Genomic DNA, 20,179 nt, shown 5'->3' on the forward strand with positions numbered 1-20,179 from the left:
AGAAAGTCAGAAAAAAGGTTATTTTCAGGTTTTGTCTATCAGTTTACAATTTACAATATATTTATTTATTTATTTGCAATTATTTTTATTTATAAATTATATTATTTACATCTATCCATCTATCTATCTATCTATCTATCTATCTATCTATCTATCTATCTATCTATCTATCTATCTATCTATCTATCTATCTATCTATCTATCTGTTTGTCTATCTATCTATCTATCTATCTATCTATCTATCTATCTATCTATCTATCTATCTATCTATCTATCTATCTATCTATCTGTTTGTCTATCTATCTATCTATCTATCTATCTATCTATCTATCTATCTATCTATCTATCTATCTATCTATCTATCTATCTATCTATCTATCTATCTATCTATCTATCTGTTTGTCTATCTATCTATCTATCTATCTATTGTATTACTTTTTACAGTGTATTTTAATATTAGTATACGCTATTTTACAATGTGTTTCTGTTTCTGTACTTCACTGTACGCAGTCCAGTGCGCGCGCACGTTTCCCTGTGACGCATGCGCGCTTCCGGGGCGCGTTCAGGACGGTGCGCGTGTTGCGCGCTGCGTATCCAGAGACGCTGATTACGGGAGAGACTGCGCACTGATCCACACCGCAGAGACACGGGACAGATTTACCACAACCGTGAGTAAAACAGCTCATTTACCACAGTAAGAGTGTGTGAAGGGTACGCAGGTCTGAAGGCTGTGAGCTCGTGAATAAGAGCGTTAATTCCAGTCAGTGTCGCGTACAGTCCGCTGAGGCCCTTTACACACACGCACACACACAGAGACACGCGTGTCCCACATACGTTTTCTTCATATTTAATTCGCGGTTAGCGGCTGAATTATTATTTTCTGAGCTCCAGCGCAGTTCAGTGTTTGTCCCGCTGTAAGTGAGCGCTCGCGGCCGCAGAGACGCGCGCCGGCCCCTGACGTCACCGGCCCTCCGACCGACCCAGCGCTCAAACATTACATTACTATACTCATGTCATAGTGTAGTTTATAGTGCATTACATTAGACACACACACCCGTGAAGAGGTGTCCAGTGTGCATCAATGACGCATTTATCAACGTGTGTTTGTATTATTATTTATAGTGTATTATTTAGAAACGTCGTCAGACGAATTTGTGTTTACCAGGCATTTAAAAACATTATAAAATTAGAAATATTAATATTTAATTATATAGTATTATTACTACTACAGCTGCACGATATTGGAGAAATCTCACATTGCGATATTTTGTTTTGCTGCGATATATATTGCGATATTATGATAATTATTATCATGATATTATGATAATTGGAAATATTTCAATCATTCAGCTCTTCTGGAATCGTCTGCATACAATATAAGTTTCAATCATATATAAATACGACAGAGCAAAAAATAAATGAAATATGCAGTGCTTTCTGTGGAGTCCAACAGTGTTCAAATACAAAAATTAAACAATCAAACAAGATGACATGCTCATCATCATGTATAAATAATTGTATACAGTAATATAAAATAATATTTAATAAATAATATAATCCAGCAATGTGACTATTGCCGATACACACATTGCGATATCGATGCTCAAACGATATATTGCTCAGCCCTAATTACTACTACTACTACTAATAATAATAATAATGACTGTTATACAGTCGAAACAGTAAGCTGTGTGTGTATGATAGATAGATTCTCATGTTTTATATACACAGTTTAATAAATGGCTGAGTGGGCATCTAATAGTCTTTGAATCTACAATTATTTCCGGAAATAAGACGTTTTATTTAACCTAAATTACTGTTCATTTATCATGTTGTGCTTTTATTTATTTATTTATCTTTACGGCTTAATTATTTAATTATTATTATTTTATTTACCTTTATTTAGATTTTCATTTATTGTCTGGTTAATTAGGTTCTCTAATATGGTATTTCTAATGAAGGAAACATTGCTTTATATTTATTTTACAGCATGACCTTTCAGCCTACGATTATCCCAGCCTCGTTAATGAGACGTTTTGTTCCATGTAATTACATTATTATGTTATTATGCTGTGATTTTAGTGCTTAAATACTAGGAGTGCCAGTGTCAATTTAATTATTTTATGCTCTTCATTAATTTGTTAAATTATAGATCATTTCAGTGTTTAAATATTGGAAATGCTGCGTACTGTGAAATTAAATAAGTGCAAATAATTAATCTCCATATAATACACATGAAATCAAATACTAACTGCAGCGTGAGGGGAAATTAATAAATGCTTATCTTATTCATTCAGAAATGGTGAAGCTGGAATAAGCCTTTAAAAGCTATGCAGACAGTAAACACACACACACACACACACACACACACACACTCTGAATCGCTGAGTTCCCACACACAGAAAAGAATGCAGGATATTCATAGCAAATGGCCTGAGACATACCACACGATATGAGACGCTTCGATAAATCTCTGAAACATGAAGAGTGTGTGTGTGTGTGTGTGTGTGTAGACATATTTAAACCGACAAACAAAACCATAATATTGACCTCATGAACACAACAACTGTAAACACACACTGTTATCAGCATACAGGGTGAGGTCACTCACTCACACACACACACAGTCACGCACGGATACAGACATACACAAACAAACACACACTCATACATGCTCTCACAGACGCATACACACAGTCACACATGCAGACTCACACAAACTCATATACACACACACACACACACACACACACACACACACACACACACACACACACACACATTCTCTATCTTTCACTCACACACATTTATTCACAGATTCACATACAAACACACATTCACAGACTCTCTCGCCCCCTCTTTTTCACACACACACACACATACACACACACACACACACACACACACACACACACACACACACACACACTCGTTCACAGACTCACAAACACTCATTCACCAATCATTCTCAGACTCGCATACACACACACTCACAAACACACACACACACACACACACACACGAATATTTGTATAGTGTGTGTTTTCCAGAGCTCGGGTCAGCAGAAAGCACAGGCTCAGTGTTACAGTGAGCTCTTCATTCACACCACAGCACTCATCACTCATCAGGGCCGCTGCTGTGTTTTACAGGAATACAACACACACACACACACACACACACACCTGCAACAACTATTGATAAAAAGTCAAGATTTCAAGCTCATTTTCCTCTGAAGTGTCTGACGTCAGCTTAATTCAGTCAAATGTGAAGCTCCTCCCACTGCTCTGACTGACAGCGGCCAGTAGCCAATCAGAATTCACTGCTGTGATGCAAACTAAAGCCTATTGGCTGGATGAATTAAAATATGCAAACTATTATTTTTTACTATCTGAAATGCATTTATTTTTTGATGATGAAATCAAGTTAAACAGAAATATTAGATGAAAATCTAAATTAAACTCAATTTTTATTCAATTATTGCCTAAATTTTAAATAAAATAATGTAATATTGGCGTCACGGTGGCTCAGTGGTTAGCATTGTGACCTCACAGCAAGAAGGTTGCTGGTTCGAGTCCCGGCTGGGTCAGTTGGTGTTTCTGTGTGGAGTTTGCATGTTCTCCACGTGTTGGTGTGGGTTTCCTCCGGGTGCTCCGGTTTCCCCCACAGTCCAAACACATGCGCTATAGGAGAATTGATGGCTTAATTTGTGCTGGAACACGATGGATCCGGCACCTCCCCCGTCCCCTTTCACTTTCTTCCGCAACACCCCCCCCGACTCTTCATTTTCGTCCGCGTCCGAACTCAACCCCCCACCCCCACCCACCCCCCCCCTCTGGTCTTCACTTTCATACGCGACACCTCTACATCCTCAGGTAACATGCCGGATCCGTTACCCCACTCTATTCCGGGACCTTGCAATTTACACAATAAGCACTGGGGTATTGATGAACTAAACTGGCCGTAGTGTGTATGTGTGTATGGGTGATTCCCAGTACTGGGTTGCAGCTGAAAGGGCATCTGCTGTGTAAAACATATGCTGGACTAGTTGGCGGTTCATTCTGCTGTGGCGACCCCTGAAATATACACTAAGCTGAAGGAAAATGAATGATGTAATATTTAAATAGGAAAAAAGCAAAACAAAATGAGTAGAATTAAAGCTTTAAACGTATTTTGAGGCCATGCATCTATGAAACAGGAGATGTTTGGAATAATGCACAAGAATAAATACATGTACAATAGATTATAGCAGCTGTTTTCAGTGCAGAACACACTTCAGATTGTGATAAACGGTAACCAATGTGTAGTTATGTCTAAATAAATCAGTTTGCAGCGCTCACAGAAGAACGGGAAGCCATTGTGTGTGGAAATAATGCTGACTGCGGCTGACTGAAACGATTGTAAGACAAAACCGGTGTGACGGTCACGCTTTTACCCATAACTCACCTGGAACTGTACACACACACACACACACTTGGTTGTTCTTTCACAAACATGCATACATACTCACTTAACCATACACTCACACATACATGCATGCGAACACACACATTTATTTATATTTATATATATAAACAGACAATAACGCACAAACATGCACGCACATACACATCACACACACCCACATGCACACAAACTAACGCAAACTCACACCACACACACACACCTAGACACATTCATCCGGTCTCACACACACACACACACTTGCTTGCTCTCTAACAGACATGCATACACACTCACTCACTGTCACCCATACATATTCATACATACGCACACATAAACACACACCAAACACACTAAATCACTCACAAACATGCACACACACATCCCACACACACCCATATGCACTCAAACAAACGCAAACACACACAAACTCACACCACACACATTCATGCAGACACACACACACACACACACACACACACACTTGCTCTCTAACTGACACACATACATGCATGCGCACACATATATACATATAACATAATTACACACACACACACACACACACACACACACACACAAACTCACACCACACACATTCATGCAAGCACATACACACACCACACACACGCTTGCTCTCTAACTAACACACATACATGTATGCGCACACATATATACATATAACATAATTACACACACACACGCACAAACTCACACCACACACATTCATGCAGGCACACACACACACACACCACACACACGCTTGCTCTCTAACTAACACGCATACATATATGCGCACATATATACATATAACATAATTACACACACACGCAAACTCACACCACAAACATAAACACATTTACTCTGTCACTATAGAATAGTCACACACACACAATTGCTCGCTCTCTAAAAAAACGCACATACACTCGCTCAACAATACACACATGTATACATAAACACACAAAATCACTCACAAATATGCACACTCTCACACACACCCACATGCACGCAAACACACAAATTCACACCACACACACATACACACATTCATGCAAGCACATACACACACACACACACACACAAGCAAATGCGAACACACACAAACTCACACCACACACATTTACTCTGTCACACACACACACTTGCTCGCTCTCTAACAAACACCCATACGCACTCGCTCACCCATACACACACTCAGGCATACACATATACAAAAAACACACAAAATCACTCACAAACATGCGCACACACACACATCACACAGATCCACATGCACACAAACTCACACCATACACACATTTATCCAAGCACACACACACACTCTCTCTAACTAACACGCATACACGTATGCGCACACATATACACATACAACAAAATTATACACACACACAGGCAAACACTCAAACTCACACCACAAACATATACATTTACTCTGTCACACACACACACACACACACACTTGCTCACTCTCTAACACAGATACGCACTCGCTCACCCATACACACACACACACGCATATAAATAAACACACAAAATCACTCTCAAACATGCACACACACTTCACACACTGCCCACATGCACGCAAAAACACAAACTCACACCACACACATATACACACATTCATGCAAGCACACACACACACACACACACACACACACTCTCTCTAACTAACACGCATACACGTATGCGCACACATATACACATACAACAAAATTACACACAGACACACACACAAGCAAACGCACAAACTCACACCACAAACATATACACATTTACTCTGTCACACACACACACACACTTGCTCGCTCTCTAACACAGATACGCACTCGCTCACCCAAACACACACACACACTTGCTCGCTCTCTAACACAGATACGCACTCGCTCACCCAAACACACACACACACACACACTTGCTCGCTCTCTAACACAGATACGCAATCGCTCACCCATACACACACACACACACACACACGCACGCATACACATATACATAAACACAAAATCACTCACAAACATGCAAACACACACATCACACTCACCCACCCACATGCACGCAAACACACAAACTCACACCACACACATATACACACATTCATGCAAGCACATACACACACACACCCACACACACATACACTCTCTCTAACTAACACGCATACACGTATGCGCACACATATACACATACAACAAAGTTACTCACAAACATGCAAACACACAAACTCACACCACAAACATATACACATTTACTCTATCACACACACACACACTTGCTCGCTCTCTAACAAACACACATTCGCACTCGCTCACCCATACACACACACACACACACACACATCACACAGATCCACATGCACACAAACACACACCATACACACATTCATCCAAGCACACACACACACTCTCTCTAACTAACACGCATACACGTATGCACACACATATACACATACAACAAAATTACACACACACACATACACACACACAAGCAAACGCAAACACACAAACTCACACCACAAACATACACATTTACTCTGTCACACACACACACACACACTTGCTCGCGCTCTAACACACATACACACTCACTCACCCATACACACACACACACACACGCATATAAATAAACACACAAAATCACTCTCAAACATGCACACACACTTCACACACTGCCCACATGCACGCAAAAACACAAACTCACACCGCACACATTCTCTCTTTCTCTGTCTCTCTCTCACACACACACACACACACACACACACTCTGTTTCTGTAAACACATTGTTGAGCGGGCTGAAAACCTGTGTGTGTGAGGACTTAATTTTGGCATCTTCCTTTTCTGGATAAAGGTGAGCTTTTACAGTGACCCTAATGTTAGTCAGTGTATTAACTAGCATGACCAAACAGTGAAGCAGACGTTTATTACAGTGATTATTCATCTTTATTAATGTTAGCTAATTACACAGTATGTAGATCCGGCAGGCTGTTATCTCAGAATAAAGCCAGACAGGTTTATCAGCAGCCCGGTGTGAAGCAGAGCACTGTTGTAGAAGACTGAAGGGGTTTATTCTGGGAAAACAACCGGCTGGATGTACTTTATCCTGCTTATTACACAGCTACAGGCCTCAAAACATAAACATCAGACACAAGACGTCCATCTGACGCGATATAGCTTAATAATCTGTCATTCTGTCTGGGTTTGCTTGTAGGACACTGATCTGGAGAAGACACCCAGAGGAGAGCAAGAACACTACAGACACGTCCACCTACTGACGGTGCGTGTATGACAGAGAGACACAGACAGAGAGTGTGTGTGTGTGTATGTGTGTGTGTGTGAGACAGACAGAGAGCAAGAGAGTGTGTATGTGAGAGAGAGAGAGAATGTGTTTGTGTGTATGTGTTTGAGAGTGAGTGTGTGTTTGTTTGAGTGTGTGTGAGCGAGAGAGTGCGTGTGTGTGTGTGTGTGTGTGTGTGTCTGACAGTGTGTGTGTATATATGCGAGTGTGTGTGAGAGTGTGAAAGAGAGAGCGTGTGTATCTGTGAGAACGTGTATGTGGTGCAGGTGTGAGTCTGACAGTGTCTGTTTGTGTGTATGAGCATGTGATAGTGTATGAGTGAGAGTGTGTATGCGCTTGTATAAGTGTGTGTGAGAGAGAGAGTGTAGGTGTGAGTCTGACATTGTGTGTGTATGAGCATGTGATAGTGTATGAGTGAGAGTGTGTTTGGGCGTGTGTGTGTGTATGAGCATGTGATAGTGTATGATTGAGAGTGTGTATGCGCATGTATAAGTGTGTGTGTGTGTGTGTGTGGTGCAGGTTTGAGTCTGACAGTGTGTGTGTATGAGCATGTGATAGTGTATGAATGAGAGTGTGTATGCGCATGTATAAGTGTGTGTGTGTGGTGCAGGTGTGAGTCTGACAGTGTGTGTGTGTATGAGCATGTGATAGTGTATGAATGAGAGTGTGTATGCGCATGTATAAGTGTGTGTGTGTGGTGCAGGTGTGAGTCTGACAGTGTGTGTGTGTATGAGCATGTGATAGTGTATGAATGAGAGTGTGTATGCGCATGTATAAGTGTGTGTGTGTGTGAGAGAGAGTGTGTAGGTGTGAGTCTGACAGTGTGTGTGTATGAGCATGTGATAGTGTATGAATGAGAGTGTGTATGCGCATGTATAAGTGTGTGTGTGTGGTGCAGGTGTGAGTCTGACAGTGTGTGTGTGTATGAGCATGTGATAGTGTATGAATGAGAGTGTGTATGCGCATGTATAAGTGTGTGTGTGTGTGAGAGAGAGTGTGTAGGTGTGAGTCTGACAGTGTGTGTGTGTATGAGCATGTGATAGTGTATGAGTGAGAGTGTGTATGCGCATGTATAAGTGTGTGTGTGTGTGTGTGTGTGTGTATGCGTATGCGTGTGTGTGAGAGAAAGTGTGTAGGTGTGAGTCTGACAGACTGTGTATGTGTGTATGAGCATGTGATGAGTGAGAGTGTGTATGTGTGTGTGTGTGTGTGTGTGTGTGTGTGTGAGTGTTGCCAGGCTGTTAGTGGGTCACCTATTTAAACAGAGTGTGTGATCAAACATTCTTGTTTAACTGAGACGCACTGTGTCAGAAAGAGCTGCACATATAAAAATGGTCCCCAAGTCTCTGATTGGCTGGATGAACAGATAGCCCCGCCCCCAAACTTTCTCCATTGGTTGAGTCAGAATGTTTTGAACATGTCAGTATTTCAGGTTTCAGTATGTCAAACGAATGAGTTTAGCGTGTAAAATTGGGAATTTTACTTCTTTAATGCAGGAATTATTCAATCTTAAAACAGATCATAGTCCTTTTAATGTCAGCAAAACTGTTCAAATAGAGTCGCTGACTAGGGTTGGGTGATGTCAAGCAATTTGGCATCATGCTATGTCTAACTGCATTCACACCGAAAGCAGTGAGAGCGTCAGAGGTCGCTTTGGCCGCCCTTGATACGGAAGTAACTGAAACTGCAATTCATCAAAATTCCGCTAGTCCTGGCTCCATAATAATGCAAGTTGGAATTGAGCCCACTGTTAGAATGGCCAACTTTACAGCAGGAAAAAAGGTGTTTACAGCCTGGTACCAAGAAGGATTTTGGTTCATATAGCTATTATTACCCTCCATGACAACTGTGAGGGGGTGAATTTTTTTATAACTCATCCATTTCCTTTATATTAGGTTATATTAAGTTTGCATAATTAAGGGCGTGGCCACTTGAGTGACAGCTGGGTCTCGCTGGCCGCCGTCACCTCACCTCAGCTGAATCCGGCTGATTAGCCACTGATCTCGGCATATTCATCGTATTTTTGTTCTGTTTTATGTGGCTTTACACAGTCAGCTGCCTTTCAGACTTATTTCTTACAATTATCAGATGATATGGGATGCTGTGTGCACTTAATTGTGCTCACAAACCATTCACATGGCCTCGTTTCCCATGTGAGTAAAGTTATATACTCGTATACCATCTCTATAAATGTATTTGTTTTATTTAAGATCATTTATATTTTTCTTTAGACCCGTAAAACACTCCAGAATGTGACAGATTGATTAGCTGTAGGCTCTAGAACAGTCATCTGAAGCGTTTTCATACAGTGTTATGCTGGAGTTCATCAATAGTCTTGCATTTACTAACACACACTATATCTGAAGTGTTTGGAAGTAATTTGCGTTTTCCTCCTGTAGAAAAACGTCATAAGAGCAATGTTTAGTGGCTCACTGTATTACTACAGTGTTTTTAAAAGTCTAAACACTTTATTGATATAGTGTACAGCCAAGCACATGTGGTCAGAACACAAACGAGTCGCAGGTAATAAAGTATCAAGTGTTGTCTGTAGCTCCGCCCACTCTCCGCCTCTTTGCCCTTGTTTGGTATCCCGCCGTGGGTGCGATGACGCGCGAACAAAATGGCAACGGTTGGCCGCGCCTACTTGTAGCTTCTTTTGCAGTGTTCAGAAACCTATGGGTGACGTCACGGATGCTCCATCCATATATTTTACAGTCTATGGTCTGTGCCTGTGTGTCTGTGTGTGTATGGTCACGTGATGTGCGTTTTCAGCGGTAGTTTGAAGGAGGGCTGTTCAGAAATGCTAGGTGAAACACCAAAGTGTATGTGGATCGTTTTCGTCCTAAAATGCCAAAGACGGTTAAAAACCAAGACGTATTAGTGTAAACGGGGCCTCAGTGTGTATTTTTCGCGAGCGGATTTGCAACGGGGGCAGGGCGGAGGATCGCGATGCCGGCTCAGCATCGTGGTGTCTGTCGGCCATCGGCGATGAACGATAGCATCGTCTATCGGCCCAACCCTATCGCTGACCAATAAAATCACTTGAAATGTTTTATAATAAGTGATCAATGCTTTCTTTTTTAATATTTTAGTTAATTAATCATTCATTTAATTATGCATTTGCCTATTCTCAGTTCTCTAATATCACTTAATGGCGCATTAACAGCAGGTAAACAACTTTCAAAAATATTTGGACTTATATTAGTTCATTTCAAAATGAATTCATCATAGTTTTACCCTTGAATTGTATACGTTATGTAGTAATTGTTTTATTTACATCGCATCATTCTGTCTTTGATTTAATAATGGTAATGTTGGAAAGTATTATGTTTTGGGTTTTAAATTCATTCATTTCCTTCGGCCTAGTCTCTTTATTCATCAGGAGTCGCCACAGCAGAATGATCTGCCAACTATTCCAGCATATGTTTTATACAGCGAATGCCCTTCCAGCTGCAACCCAGTACTGGAAAACACCCATACAGTCTCACATTCACTACGGCCAATTTAGTTTGCCCAATTCCCCTATAGCGCATGTCTTTGGACCCTTAGGACCCTCTTTCTTTTTAAGATAATACATTTAGAAAGAGACATCAGTTATCAGCGTCATGTGTCATCATAACCATAATGCCATAAAGAGTTATGGCTAAAGGTCAAAGGTTTATCCCATTTTCACAGCTTTAAAGTGCTAAATCAACTCTCGTTTGCCTTTTATCAATGCCTAAGATTTTCTAATACGTTTTCTGTATTTATAAGCAAACAGGAATTATTTACTGCGCTGCTGTAATGAGTGTTTTTTAGGCAAAGTGTGTGTGTTTGGGGCTGATAATCCTCTCGGTGTACAGTCTGTGTGTATTTACAGACCTGAACAGTTAAAGCAGAATATCTGTGTGTGTGTGTGTGTGTGTACGTGCTGAGTTTAATCTCATTACTGCAGTCTAAGAACAGACACACACCTCTGACCGCAGCAGCACATGTTAATAAACGTGTTGTGAATGTGTTGCATTTAAACACTGTAAAAAAGTTTCAAACTACACTTACATACTACGAAATGGCTCAGTGGTTAGCACTGTGGCCTCACAGCAAGAAGGTTGCTGGTTCAAGTCCCGGCTGGGTCAGTTAGGGTTTCTGTGTGGAGTTTGCATGTTCTCCTCGTGTTGGTGTGGGTTTCCTCTGGGTGCTCCGGTTTCCCCCCCAGTCCAAACACATGAGCTATAGGGGAATTGCTTAACTATATTGGCCGTAGTGTATGAGTGTGTGTGAATGAGTGTGTATGGGTGTTTCCCAGTACTGGGTTGTGGCTGGAAGGGCATCCACTGTGTAAAACATATAATAAGTTGGTGACCCCTGATAATTAAGGGACTAAGCGAAAGCAAAATGAACGAATGAATACTACGAAATGCTTCAGCATTTTAACTCAGTTAATTAAATCAGTCTTAATTATTTGTGAATTTAACTAAAAGATTTTTATCCTACAGCAGTTTGGGCAGTGTTTGAGTTAGTCTCCAAGCAATCTAATATTTTCTAAAAGCAGTCCTGTTATGAAAACGTTATTTCTGAATGTTTTCTGACCGTCCACGTGTCTTGGTGATCATCAGAGACGCCATTATGTAAATATAGCTGTGGAATGTTCTGTATACCATATCAAACATTTCTTGTAAATATTTACACAATTTCCTAGCAATTGATGAGCGCTAGTCTTTCAAAAAAAGTATTTATTTTGACTATTTCACCTGATTTTACATAAGCTGCCTTACAGATATCATAAACATGCTGATACAGTTGAATGCACATTCTGCTATAATGACATTGACAGAATGTTCTGGTAAAGTTCTCTCAATGTTGTTCTGAGACATTGCTGTTGGAGATTGCAGTGTGTTTGTTGACCTCAGAGGATTCATAATGAAGCTGCAGAAACTGTCATAAGCACACGTCTGGTCTGAGCTCCTCCCCCAGAGAATCATCAGTCTATATCGATCAGTGATTGGCTCCTGTGCTAGAAGGCGGGGCTTCAATTGCCATAATGACCGCTACACTTTCCATCATTCAGTACTTCACGAGTGACACGTCTTGTGTATTCTGTAGTCTTTGATTTAACCAGAGCCACAGAGAGAGTTGCCACAACAGAAGTCCAGAATATTAAATCGTCACGTGATACATGTTGACTCAAATAGTTCCAGAAAGTGCTTCGAGGTTAATTGAAATGTTTGTTCGTAACGTTGAGAGAACATTGACAGAACGTTCTGATAATGTTGCCTGTCCATTGTCATCATAAATATATTAACATATAAACACATTCAATAATTAAAGTGCATTGTGGCAGTTTTCTAATGTTGCAGTGTGTTTTTTTAATGTTGTCAGAGCGTTCTGAGTGACATCTGCTCTGTGTGTCTGTTTAACTGTGTGTGTTTCTGTGTGTGTAGTTGTGGGATGGCGGTAAACGTTTACTCCACATCGATGACCATCGAGAACCTGAGCAGACATGACATGCTGGCCTGGGTGAACGACTCTCTGCAGCTCACCTACACCAAGATCGAGCAGCTGTGCTCAGGTGATTCAAATTGATGAATTTACAGGAAATTAATTAACAAACTGATGTGAGAAGGCTATGGGTTATATTTAAAAGCTGCAAGTCATGCTAATATGATGACTCTTTAGGTGTGGCTTACTGTCAGTTCATGGACATGCTGTTTCCCGGCTGTATTCTGCTCAAGAAGGTGAAGTTTCAGGCCAAGCTGGAGCACGAGTACATCCACAACTTCAAAGTGCTGCAGGCGGCCTTCAAGAGGATGAACGTGGACAAGGTCGGAGATATTTTTAAGATTTCAAGCTCATATAAATATATCATTTATAGATATTCAGTGATCATTTAAATGAATATTTTTACAGGATGCTTTACAGTATTATATTTGTGCACATGCATAAGATTAGTCAGTACTGAATCCAAATCTGGAGCTAATCTAATGAAATTACTGAAGATAACGGTGCAAAAATTAGTAGCTGAAATGTTTATGTTGGAAAAATATTACAATTAATATATATTTTTTTTAAAAGAGCAAAAATCAAGAGAAACAAATAATATTTACAATATTTTGCATGAATTTAAGTGTTATCTTTCTATTTCTAAAGATGTTTGATGACTAAAATATTATTTTAATAAATATATTATATTATATTATTAAAATATTACTTTAATAAATCTATTTTGTTCAAATCCACCAAAATATATAACCTATAAGGGCGACGCAGTGACCCTCGGCTGGGTCAGTTGGTGTTTCTGTATGGAGTTTGCATGTTGTCCCTGCGTTTGCGTGGGTTTCCTCCGGGTGCTCCGGTTTCCCCCACAGTCCAAAGACATGTGGTACAGGTGAATTGGGTAGGCTAAATTGTCTATAGTGTATGAGAGTGTATGGGTGTTTCCCAGAGATGGGTTGCGGCTGGAAGGGCATCCGCTGCGTAAAACATGTGCTGGATAAGTTGGCGGTTCATTCTGCTGTGGCGACCCCTGATTAATAAAGGGACTAAGCCGACAAGAAAATGTGTATTCATGTGTATTCATTCATGCTGTGCCCTGTATTTGTAAATATAGTATGTAAATAACAGGGTTTCCGCTACATTCATTCTTCCATGGCGGGGCGCCACGGCAAAATTGATCCCGCCACGGCTACATTACAGCATCTCATTTAACACATTCAGTCGCGTTTTTTTTTAATAGCGGGTGATAATCGCACCAAACCGTATTAAAAGGTAAGTAAATTATAACAGCGCAAACTTTTCTGTAACAGTAGTGGTGCTGTGCGTTATTTGTTTACCCTTTAAGGTTACGTGCTGACTGACTGACTGACAGGTGCGTGATGCCAGCAAACACGACGTATAGCCGTTTCACTTTACTACAAGACGCATTAATACCGCTCTGTAGGTCTATTGGAGACATTCATAAAGATTCCTTGCAAATCTAATAAATGTTGGAGACATACTTGTTACATAATCGCACTACATCGCACTTCAGCAGCGTTTATTTAAGAGCACACATTCTCACACAAGAAGATCTGCGCTTGAGCAGCGTATATTCAAGAGGGCGTGCAAGAAGTTTTGTGCACGAGCAGAGGAAATCGGCGCGCTGAGGAGATCCGCATGCTGTAGGCTGTTACATGAATGCGATCTTGTAATACTGCGCTCACGACATTTGTCATTGTAATAACACCACCGGTTGTTGGTAGATCTGTGTATAAAAGGCCTGCCGCCACAGCTGGAACAAATCCTAGAGGAAACACTGAATAAATAACATAATCTAAATAATATAAATAAATAACAAACATATTTGTGTTGTCAATTGCAGTTGGATTGTAAATTAAAATGACTTTTTTAATAAATAAAATTAATTTAAAGTAATAATATCTGGTTTAATTTCAGGAGGATTGTTAATGTTAACTAAAAATAAGAAATATATATTTATTTATATATATATATATATATACATATATATATTTTAAAAATGAAATGAAAATATTTTACATAAATAAAAAACAAATAAATAGATAAACTATAAGTTATCTCAGCAATTTAACTAAATATATAGATATATTTATTAAAATAAATTATTAAACTGAAAAGGCTGAAATGGATTTAAAAACTAAATGTAAAAACTAAATAGAAATATATTTGTATATAATTTAAAAATTATATTTGATTGATTTTAATTGAACATTTATTGTAATTAATGACTTGCTTTTCATTTGTGTAATGCTGTGTTTCAGATCATTCCAGTGGAGAAGCTGGTCAAAGGGAAGTTTCAGGACAACTTTGAGTTCGTTCAGTGGTTTAAGAAGTTTTTTGACGCCAATTACGACGGGAAGGAGTACGACCCTCAATTAGCGCGGCAGGGGCAAGACGTCACGCCTCCACCAAACCCAGGTGAAGTTTTCCTTTTCCACAAACCCAAGAGCCCCTCCAGATCCTCAGGTAACACACACACTGCCTCCGCATCTGTGTGTGTGGGGTTTTTGTTTCGAGTCTGTTTTTCTGAAGACCTTTCATGCTAACAGTCTTGTGTTTGTTCTGACTCTGGGTTTTGGCCTACAAATCTGAGACTTCTGATTGGCTTGCCAGTAAGCCTCTGCTTTATGATTGGCTGATAAGTGAGTGACTGGCTGCTGAAAGAGATGGTGTGTTATGATTGGCTGATGAGTGTTGCTGTGTGCTGTGATTGGCTGATGAGTGAGGTGATTGACAAATGAGTGAGGTAGTGCGTTATGATTGGCTGATAAGTGAGGTTGTGCGCTGCGATTGGCAGATGAGTGAGGCTGTGTGTTGTGATAGGCTAATGAGTCGGCCTCTGCTGTGTGATTGGCTGTCAAGCCAGTCTATGCTCTCTGATTGGCTAATGAGTTTAAAGGTGTGTTGTGATTGGCTGATGAATGCAGTAGGTGTGTTGTGATTGGCTGCTAAGCAAGGTGGTACGCTGCAATTGGCTGATGAGCGAGGTGGTGTGCTGTGAATGGCTAATGAGGCAGCCTCTGCTGTGTGATTGGCTGACAAGCGAGGCTATCCTCTGATGAGTTGGCTGATGAGTGAGGTGTTGTGTTGTGATTGGCTGATGAGTGAGGTGTTGTGTTTTGGTTTGCTGATAAGTGAGGTAGTGTATTGTGATTGGATGTGAAGTAGTGTCGTATGATTGGCTGATGATGAGGAGGCAGTGTGGTGTGATTGGCTGATGAGTGAGGCGGTGTGTTGTGACTGGTTGATGAGTATGATGGTGTGTTGTGATTGTCTGATGAGTGATGTAGTGCATTGTAATTGGCTGATGAGTGAGGCATTGTGTTGTGATTGGCTGATGAGTGATGTAGTGCATTATAATTGGCTGATGAGTGAGGCATTGTGTTGTGATTGGCTGATGAGTGAGGTGTTGTGTTTTGGTTTGCTGATAAGTGAGGTAGTGTATTGTGATTGGATATGAGTTAAGTGGTGTGGTATGATTGGCTGATGATGAGGGAGGCGATGTGGTGTGATTGGCTGACGAGCGAGGCGGTGTGTTGTAACTGGTTGATGAGGGAGGTGGTGTGTTGTGATTGGCTGATGATAAGGGTGTTGGTGGGTTGTGATTGGCTGATGAGTGAGGTGGAGTGCTGCGATTGGCTGATAACTTTGGTTTCATATCTAGGACCCCAGCGGACGTCACCGACAGCACCGAAAACAATGCCCACCCCCCAGCGTGCCATAAGCTCCACCCCCTCAACTGGAATACGACGAAACACACCAATATCACGAAACGGAGGCGACGCCGAGATCATGGAGCTCAACCAACAGGTACACGTTTACTTGACGAATATAACACTTTTATAACATCGTGAAAAGGTTATTTGTGAATGTTTTTTGTGTGTAAATATCAGGAACGTTACTTCAGATTGTTCTTTGAATGTTATGAAATATTTAGTACATTTTTAAACGCGTATTAAGAAATGAACTGAATTTAAACTGTTAATCTATAGATATTAATTTCAGCTGTGTTTTTCTTTGTGTGTGCAGCTGATGGATCTGAAATTGACAGTGGACGGTTTGGAGAAAGAGCGAGATTTTTACTTCAGCAAACTCAGAGACATTGAGCTGATCTGTCAAGAGCACGAGAGCGACAGTAACCCAGTCCTGGGAAAAATCATCGACATCCTCTACGCCACAGAGGTGAAACACCACATGACACACTACACGTCTACAGTGTGTGTCTATTAGACTTTCACTCTATAAACACAACAGAGATACGGGAGTACAGTAAAACTATTCTTTACACTTCACACCTTTCCAATAATAATAACAATCATTATAACATGGATTAAAGCCGTGTATATTCGGTCCACTTGGGATCTACTCCGGGTTTTCCGTTCCCACTCTCGGAAAAACTCCTCTGTCCTCTACATTTTAAAAGTTATTTATATGTTTATTTTTCATTTCATGAATGTCTTAACCCAACATCTATAATGCTATATTTGATGGTTTGGGAATTCCTCAACACTTTTAATAAAGAGCTACACAAACATGTGCAAATGTATACCTGAAATTAGAGCATCTTTAATTTTCTGACATGTTAAAGGTGTTGCGTGTAAGTTTTTGACTCTACAACTAAGGCATAAAAATACCAAATATTTTTGCAGATTAATAAAAAAAAAAAATTCAAATGTTAAACAAGTATGTTAACTTAGCTTTTAAAATATCAATATCAAAGTGGTTTAAAACATCTCTTCTTTAAATTCTTATGGTCTCCGCTATTTATATAGTGTTAATTAAAGCAATGTGCCCTACTATGTTATAGCAGTCAGAAGTAATCTAAATGTAATTCAAAAGTACTCAGATTACACTTCCATAAATGCAAAAGTAATCCAATTGTAATCCAAAAGTACTCGATTACACTTCCATAAATGCAAAAGTAATCTAAATGTAATCCAAAAGTACTCAGATTACACTTCCATAAATGCAAAAGTAATCCAATTGTAATCCAAAAGTACTCTGATTACACTACCATAAATGCAAAAGTAATCCAAAATACTCAGATTACACTTCCATAAAAGCAAAAGTAATCTAAATGTAATCCAAAAGTACTCGGATTACACTACGATAAATGCAAAAGTAATCCAATTGTAATCCAAAAGTACTCGGATTACACTTCCATAAATGCAAAACTAATCTAAATGTAATCCAAAAGTACTCGGATTACACTACGATAAATGCAAAAGTGATCCAAAAGTAATCCAAAAGTACTCAGATTACACTTCCATTAAAGCAAAAGTAATCTAAATGTAATCCAAAAGTACTCGGATTACACTACCATAAATGCAAAAGTAATCCAATTGTAATCATAAAGTACTCGGATTACACTTCCATAAATGCAAAGGTAATCTAAATGTAATCCAAAAGTACTCCGATTACACTTCCATAAATGCAAAACTAATCTAAATGTAATCCAAAAGTACTCTGATTACACTTCCATAAATGCAAAGGTAATCTAAATGTAATCCAAAAGTACTCAGATTACACTTCCATAAATGCAAAGGTAATCTAAATGTAATCCAAAAGTACTCAGATTACACTTCCATAAATGCAAAAGTAATCTAAATGTATTCCAAAAGTACTCGATTACACTTCCTTAAATTCAAAAGTAATCTAAATGTAATCCAGAAGTACTCAGATTACACTTCCATAAATGCAAAGGTAATCTAAATGTAATCCAAAAGTACTCAGATTACACTTCCTTAAATTCAAAAGTAATCTAAATGTAATCCAGAAGTACTCAGATTACACTTCCATAAATGCAAAACTAATCTAAATGTAATCCAAAAGTACTCTGATTACACTTCCATAAATGCAAAGGTAATCTAAATGTAATCCAAAAGTACTCGATTACACTTCCTTAAATTCAAAAGTAATCTAAATGTAATCCAGAAGTACTCAGATTACACTTCCATAAATGCAAAGGTAATCTAAATGTAATCCAAAAGTACTCAGATTACACTTCCATAAATGCAAAAGTAATCTAAATGTATTCCAAAAGTACTCTATTACACTTCCTTAAATTCAAAAGTAATCTAAATGTAATCCAGAAGTACTCAGAATACACTTCCATAAATGCAAAAGTAATCTAAATGTAATCCAAAAGTACTCAGATCCAAGATTATATTACTGACTTCGGATTTCGTCATGTAATTTGTAATCAGTAACGGATTACAGCTCATAATAAGTAATCTCAGCACCACATTTAGCATTTTTTAATAATGTGTTTTGTTTCAGGATGGGTTTGCACCTCCAGAGGATGAAGAGATTGACGAACAGCCACAAGACCAGGATGAATACTGATCCTCCTTTTCCTCCTCACTTCACCCCAATCTCTCTCTCTCTCTTTTTCTTCTGTTCTTCATCTTTTCTGCCTGCTCTTCCTCCATTTCATCTCTTTTTTTTCTTCTCTTTTTCACCACCCGCAGACTCGAGAGGCGTGCTTTAACAGGCTAATAGATAGAATAGGGGGCGTGTCAATCCTAATGAGGTGTAAATTCATGCAATGAAGCTGACATTTGATTGGCTGTGTTTGAATGAGAGTCCAGAGCACTGAACTGATGATGCAGTGTCACTTTCTCACACACACACATGTACACACACACACTGATGTAGCCGAGGTTATTATTGACTGAGTTTTTTTTTTATTTGGGCTCCAGTTAGCTAATTTATTAGAGCGCTTCATGCTTATTTCATTTTTATTTGTATATCATGTTCTCCCTCAACTTCTGAAGGGTTTTAGTAGCAGTGAATTAAGCAGATTGTGTGTTATTATAGCTACTGGAAGTTTTATTCTGCCGCGGATACAAAAAAAAGTAAGTTTAAATCTTGCAATTCAGAGTTTTTCTTGCAGTAATGACTTTTGGATTCACTTTATTTTAAGGCGTCTTTGCTGAAGTGTAATTATTCATTTAAGTAC

At 39.4% G+C, this 20,179-nt stretch overlaps 1 protein-coding gene across 3 annotated transcripts; it reads left to right on the plus strand.

The window, feature by feature from the left end:
* Positions 1–557: 557 nt before the first annotated feature.
* mapre3b (microtubule-associated protein, RP/EB family, member 3b) lies at positions 558–19,903 on the plus strand. Of its 3 annotated transcripts, none has more exons than XM_056456278.1 (8): positions 558–668; positions 7,639–7,704; positions 13,146–13,273; positions 13,381–13,526; positions 15,480–15,684; positions 16,883–17,028; positions 17,248–17,400; positions 19,498–19,903. In XM_056456278.1, the coding sequence occupies exons 3-8, from the start codon at positions 13,153–13,155 to the stop codon at positions 19,561–19,563; spliced, it is 837 nt and encodes a 278-aa protein (XP_056312253.1). In that variant the 5' UTR covers positions 558–668; positions 7,639–7,704; positions 13,146–13,152; the 3' UTR covers positions 19,564–19,903. The 3 variants fall into 3 exon arrangements, with proteins under 3 accessions (XP_056312253.1, XP_056312256.1, XP_056312255.1); XM_056456281.1 differs by having other exon boundaries at positions 15,480–15,636; XM_056456280.1 differs by lacking the exon at positions 7,639–7,704.
* The last annotated feature ends 276 nt before the right edge of the window (positions 19,904–20,179 follow it).

Source organism: Danio aesculapii, chromosome 4 (genome assembly GCF_903798145.1).
Source record: "Danio aesculapii chromosome 4, fDanAes4.1, whole genome shotgun sequence".
Classification (NCBI taxonomy): Eukaryota; Metazoa; Chordata; class Actinopteri; order Cypriniformes; family Danionidae; genus Danio; species Danio aesculapii.

What these genes read in the sequence shown, in the direction of transcription:
- mapre3b (XM_056456278.1), top strand. Translation starts at nt 13,153, where the DNA reads ATGGCGGTAAACGTTTACTCCACATCGATGACCATCGAGAACCTGAGC. An exon ending in AGAGGATGAACGTGGACAAG is followed by an intron (nt 13,527 to 15,479) that starts GTCGGAGATATT and finishes GCTGTGTTTCAG; the next exon opens with ATCATTCCAGTGGAGAAGCT. An exon ending in TCATGGAGCTCAACCAACAG is followed by an intron (nt 17,029 to 17,247) that starts GTACACGTTTAC and finishes TTGTGTGTGCAG; the next exon opens with CTGATGGATCTGAAATTGAC.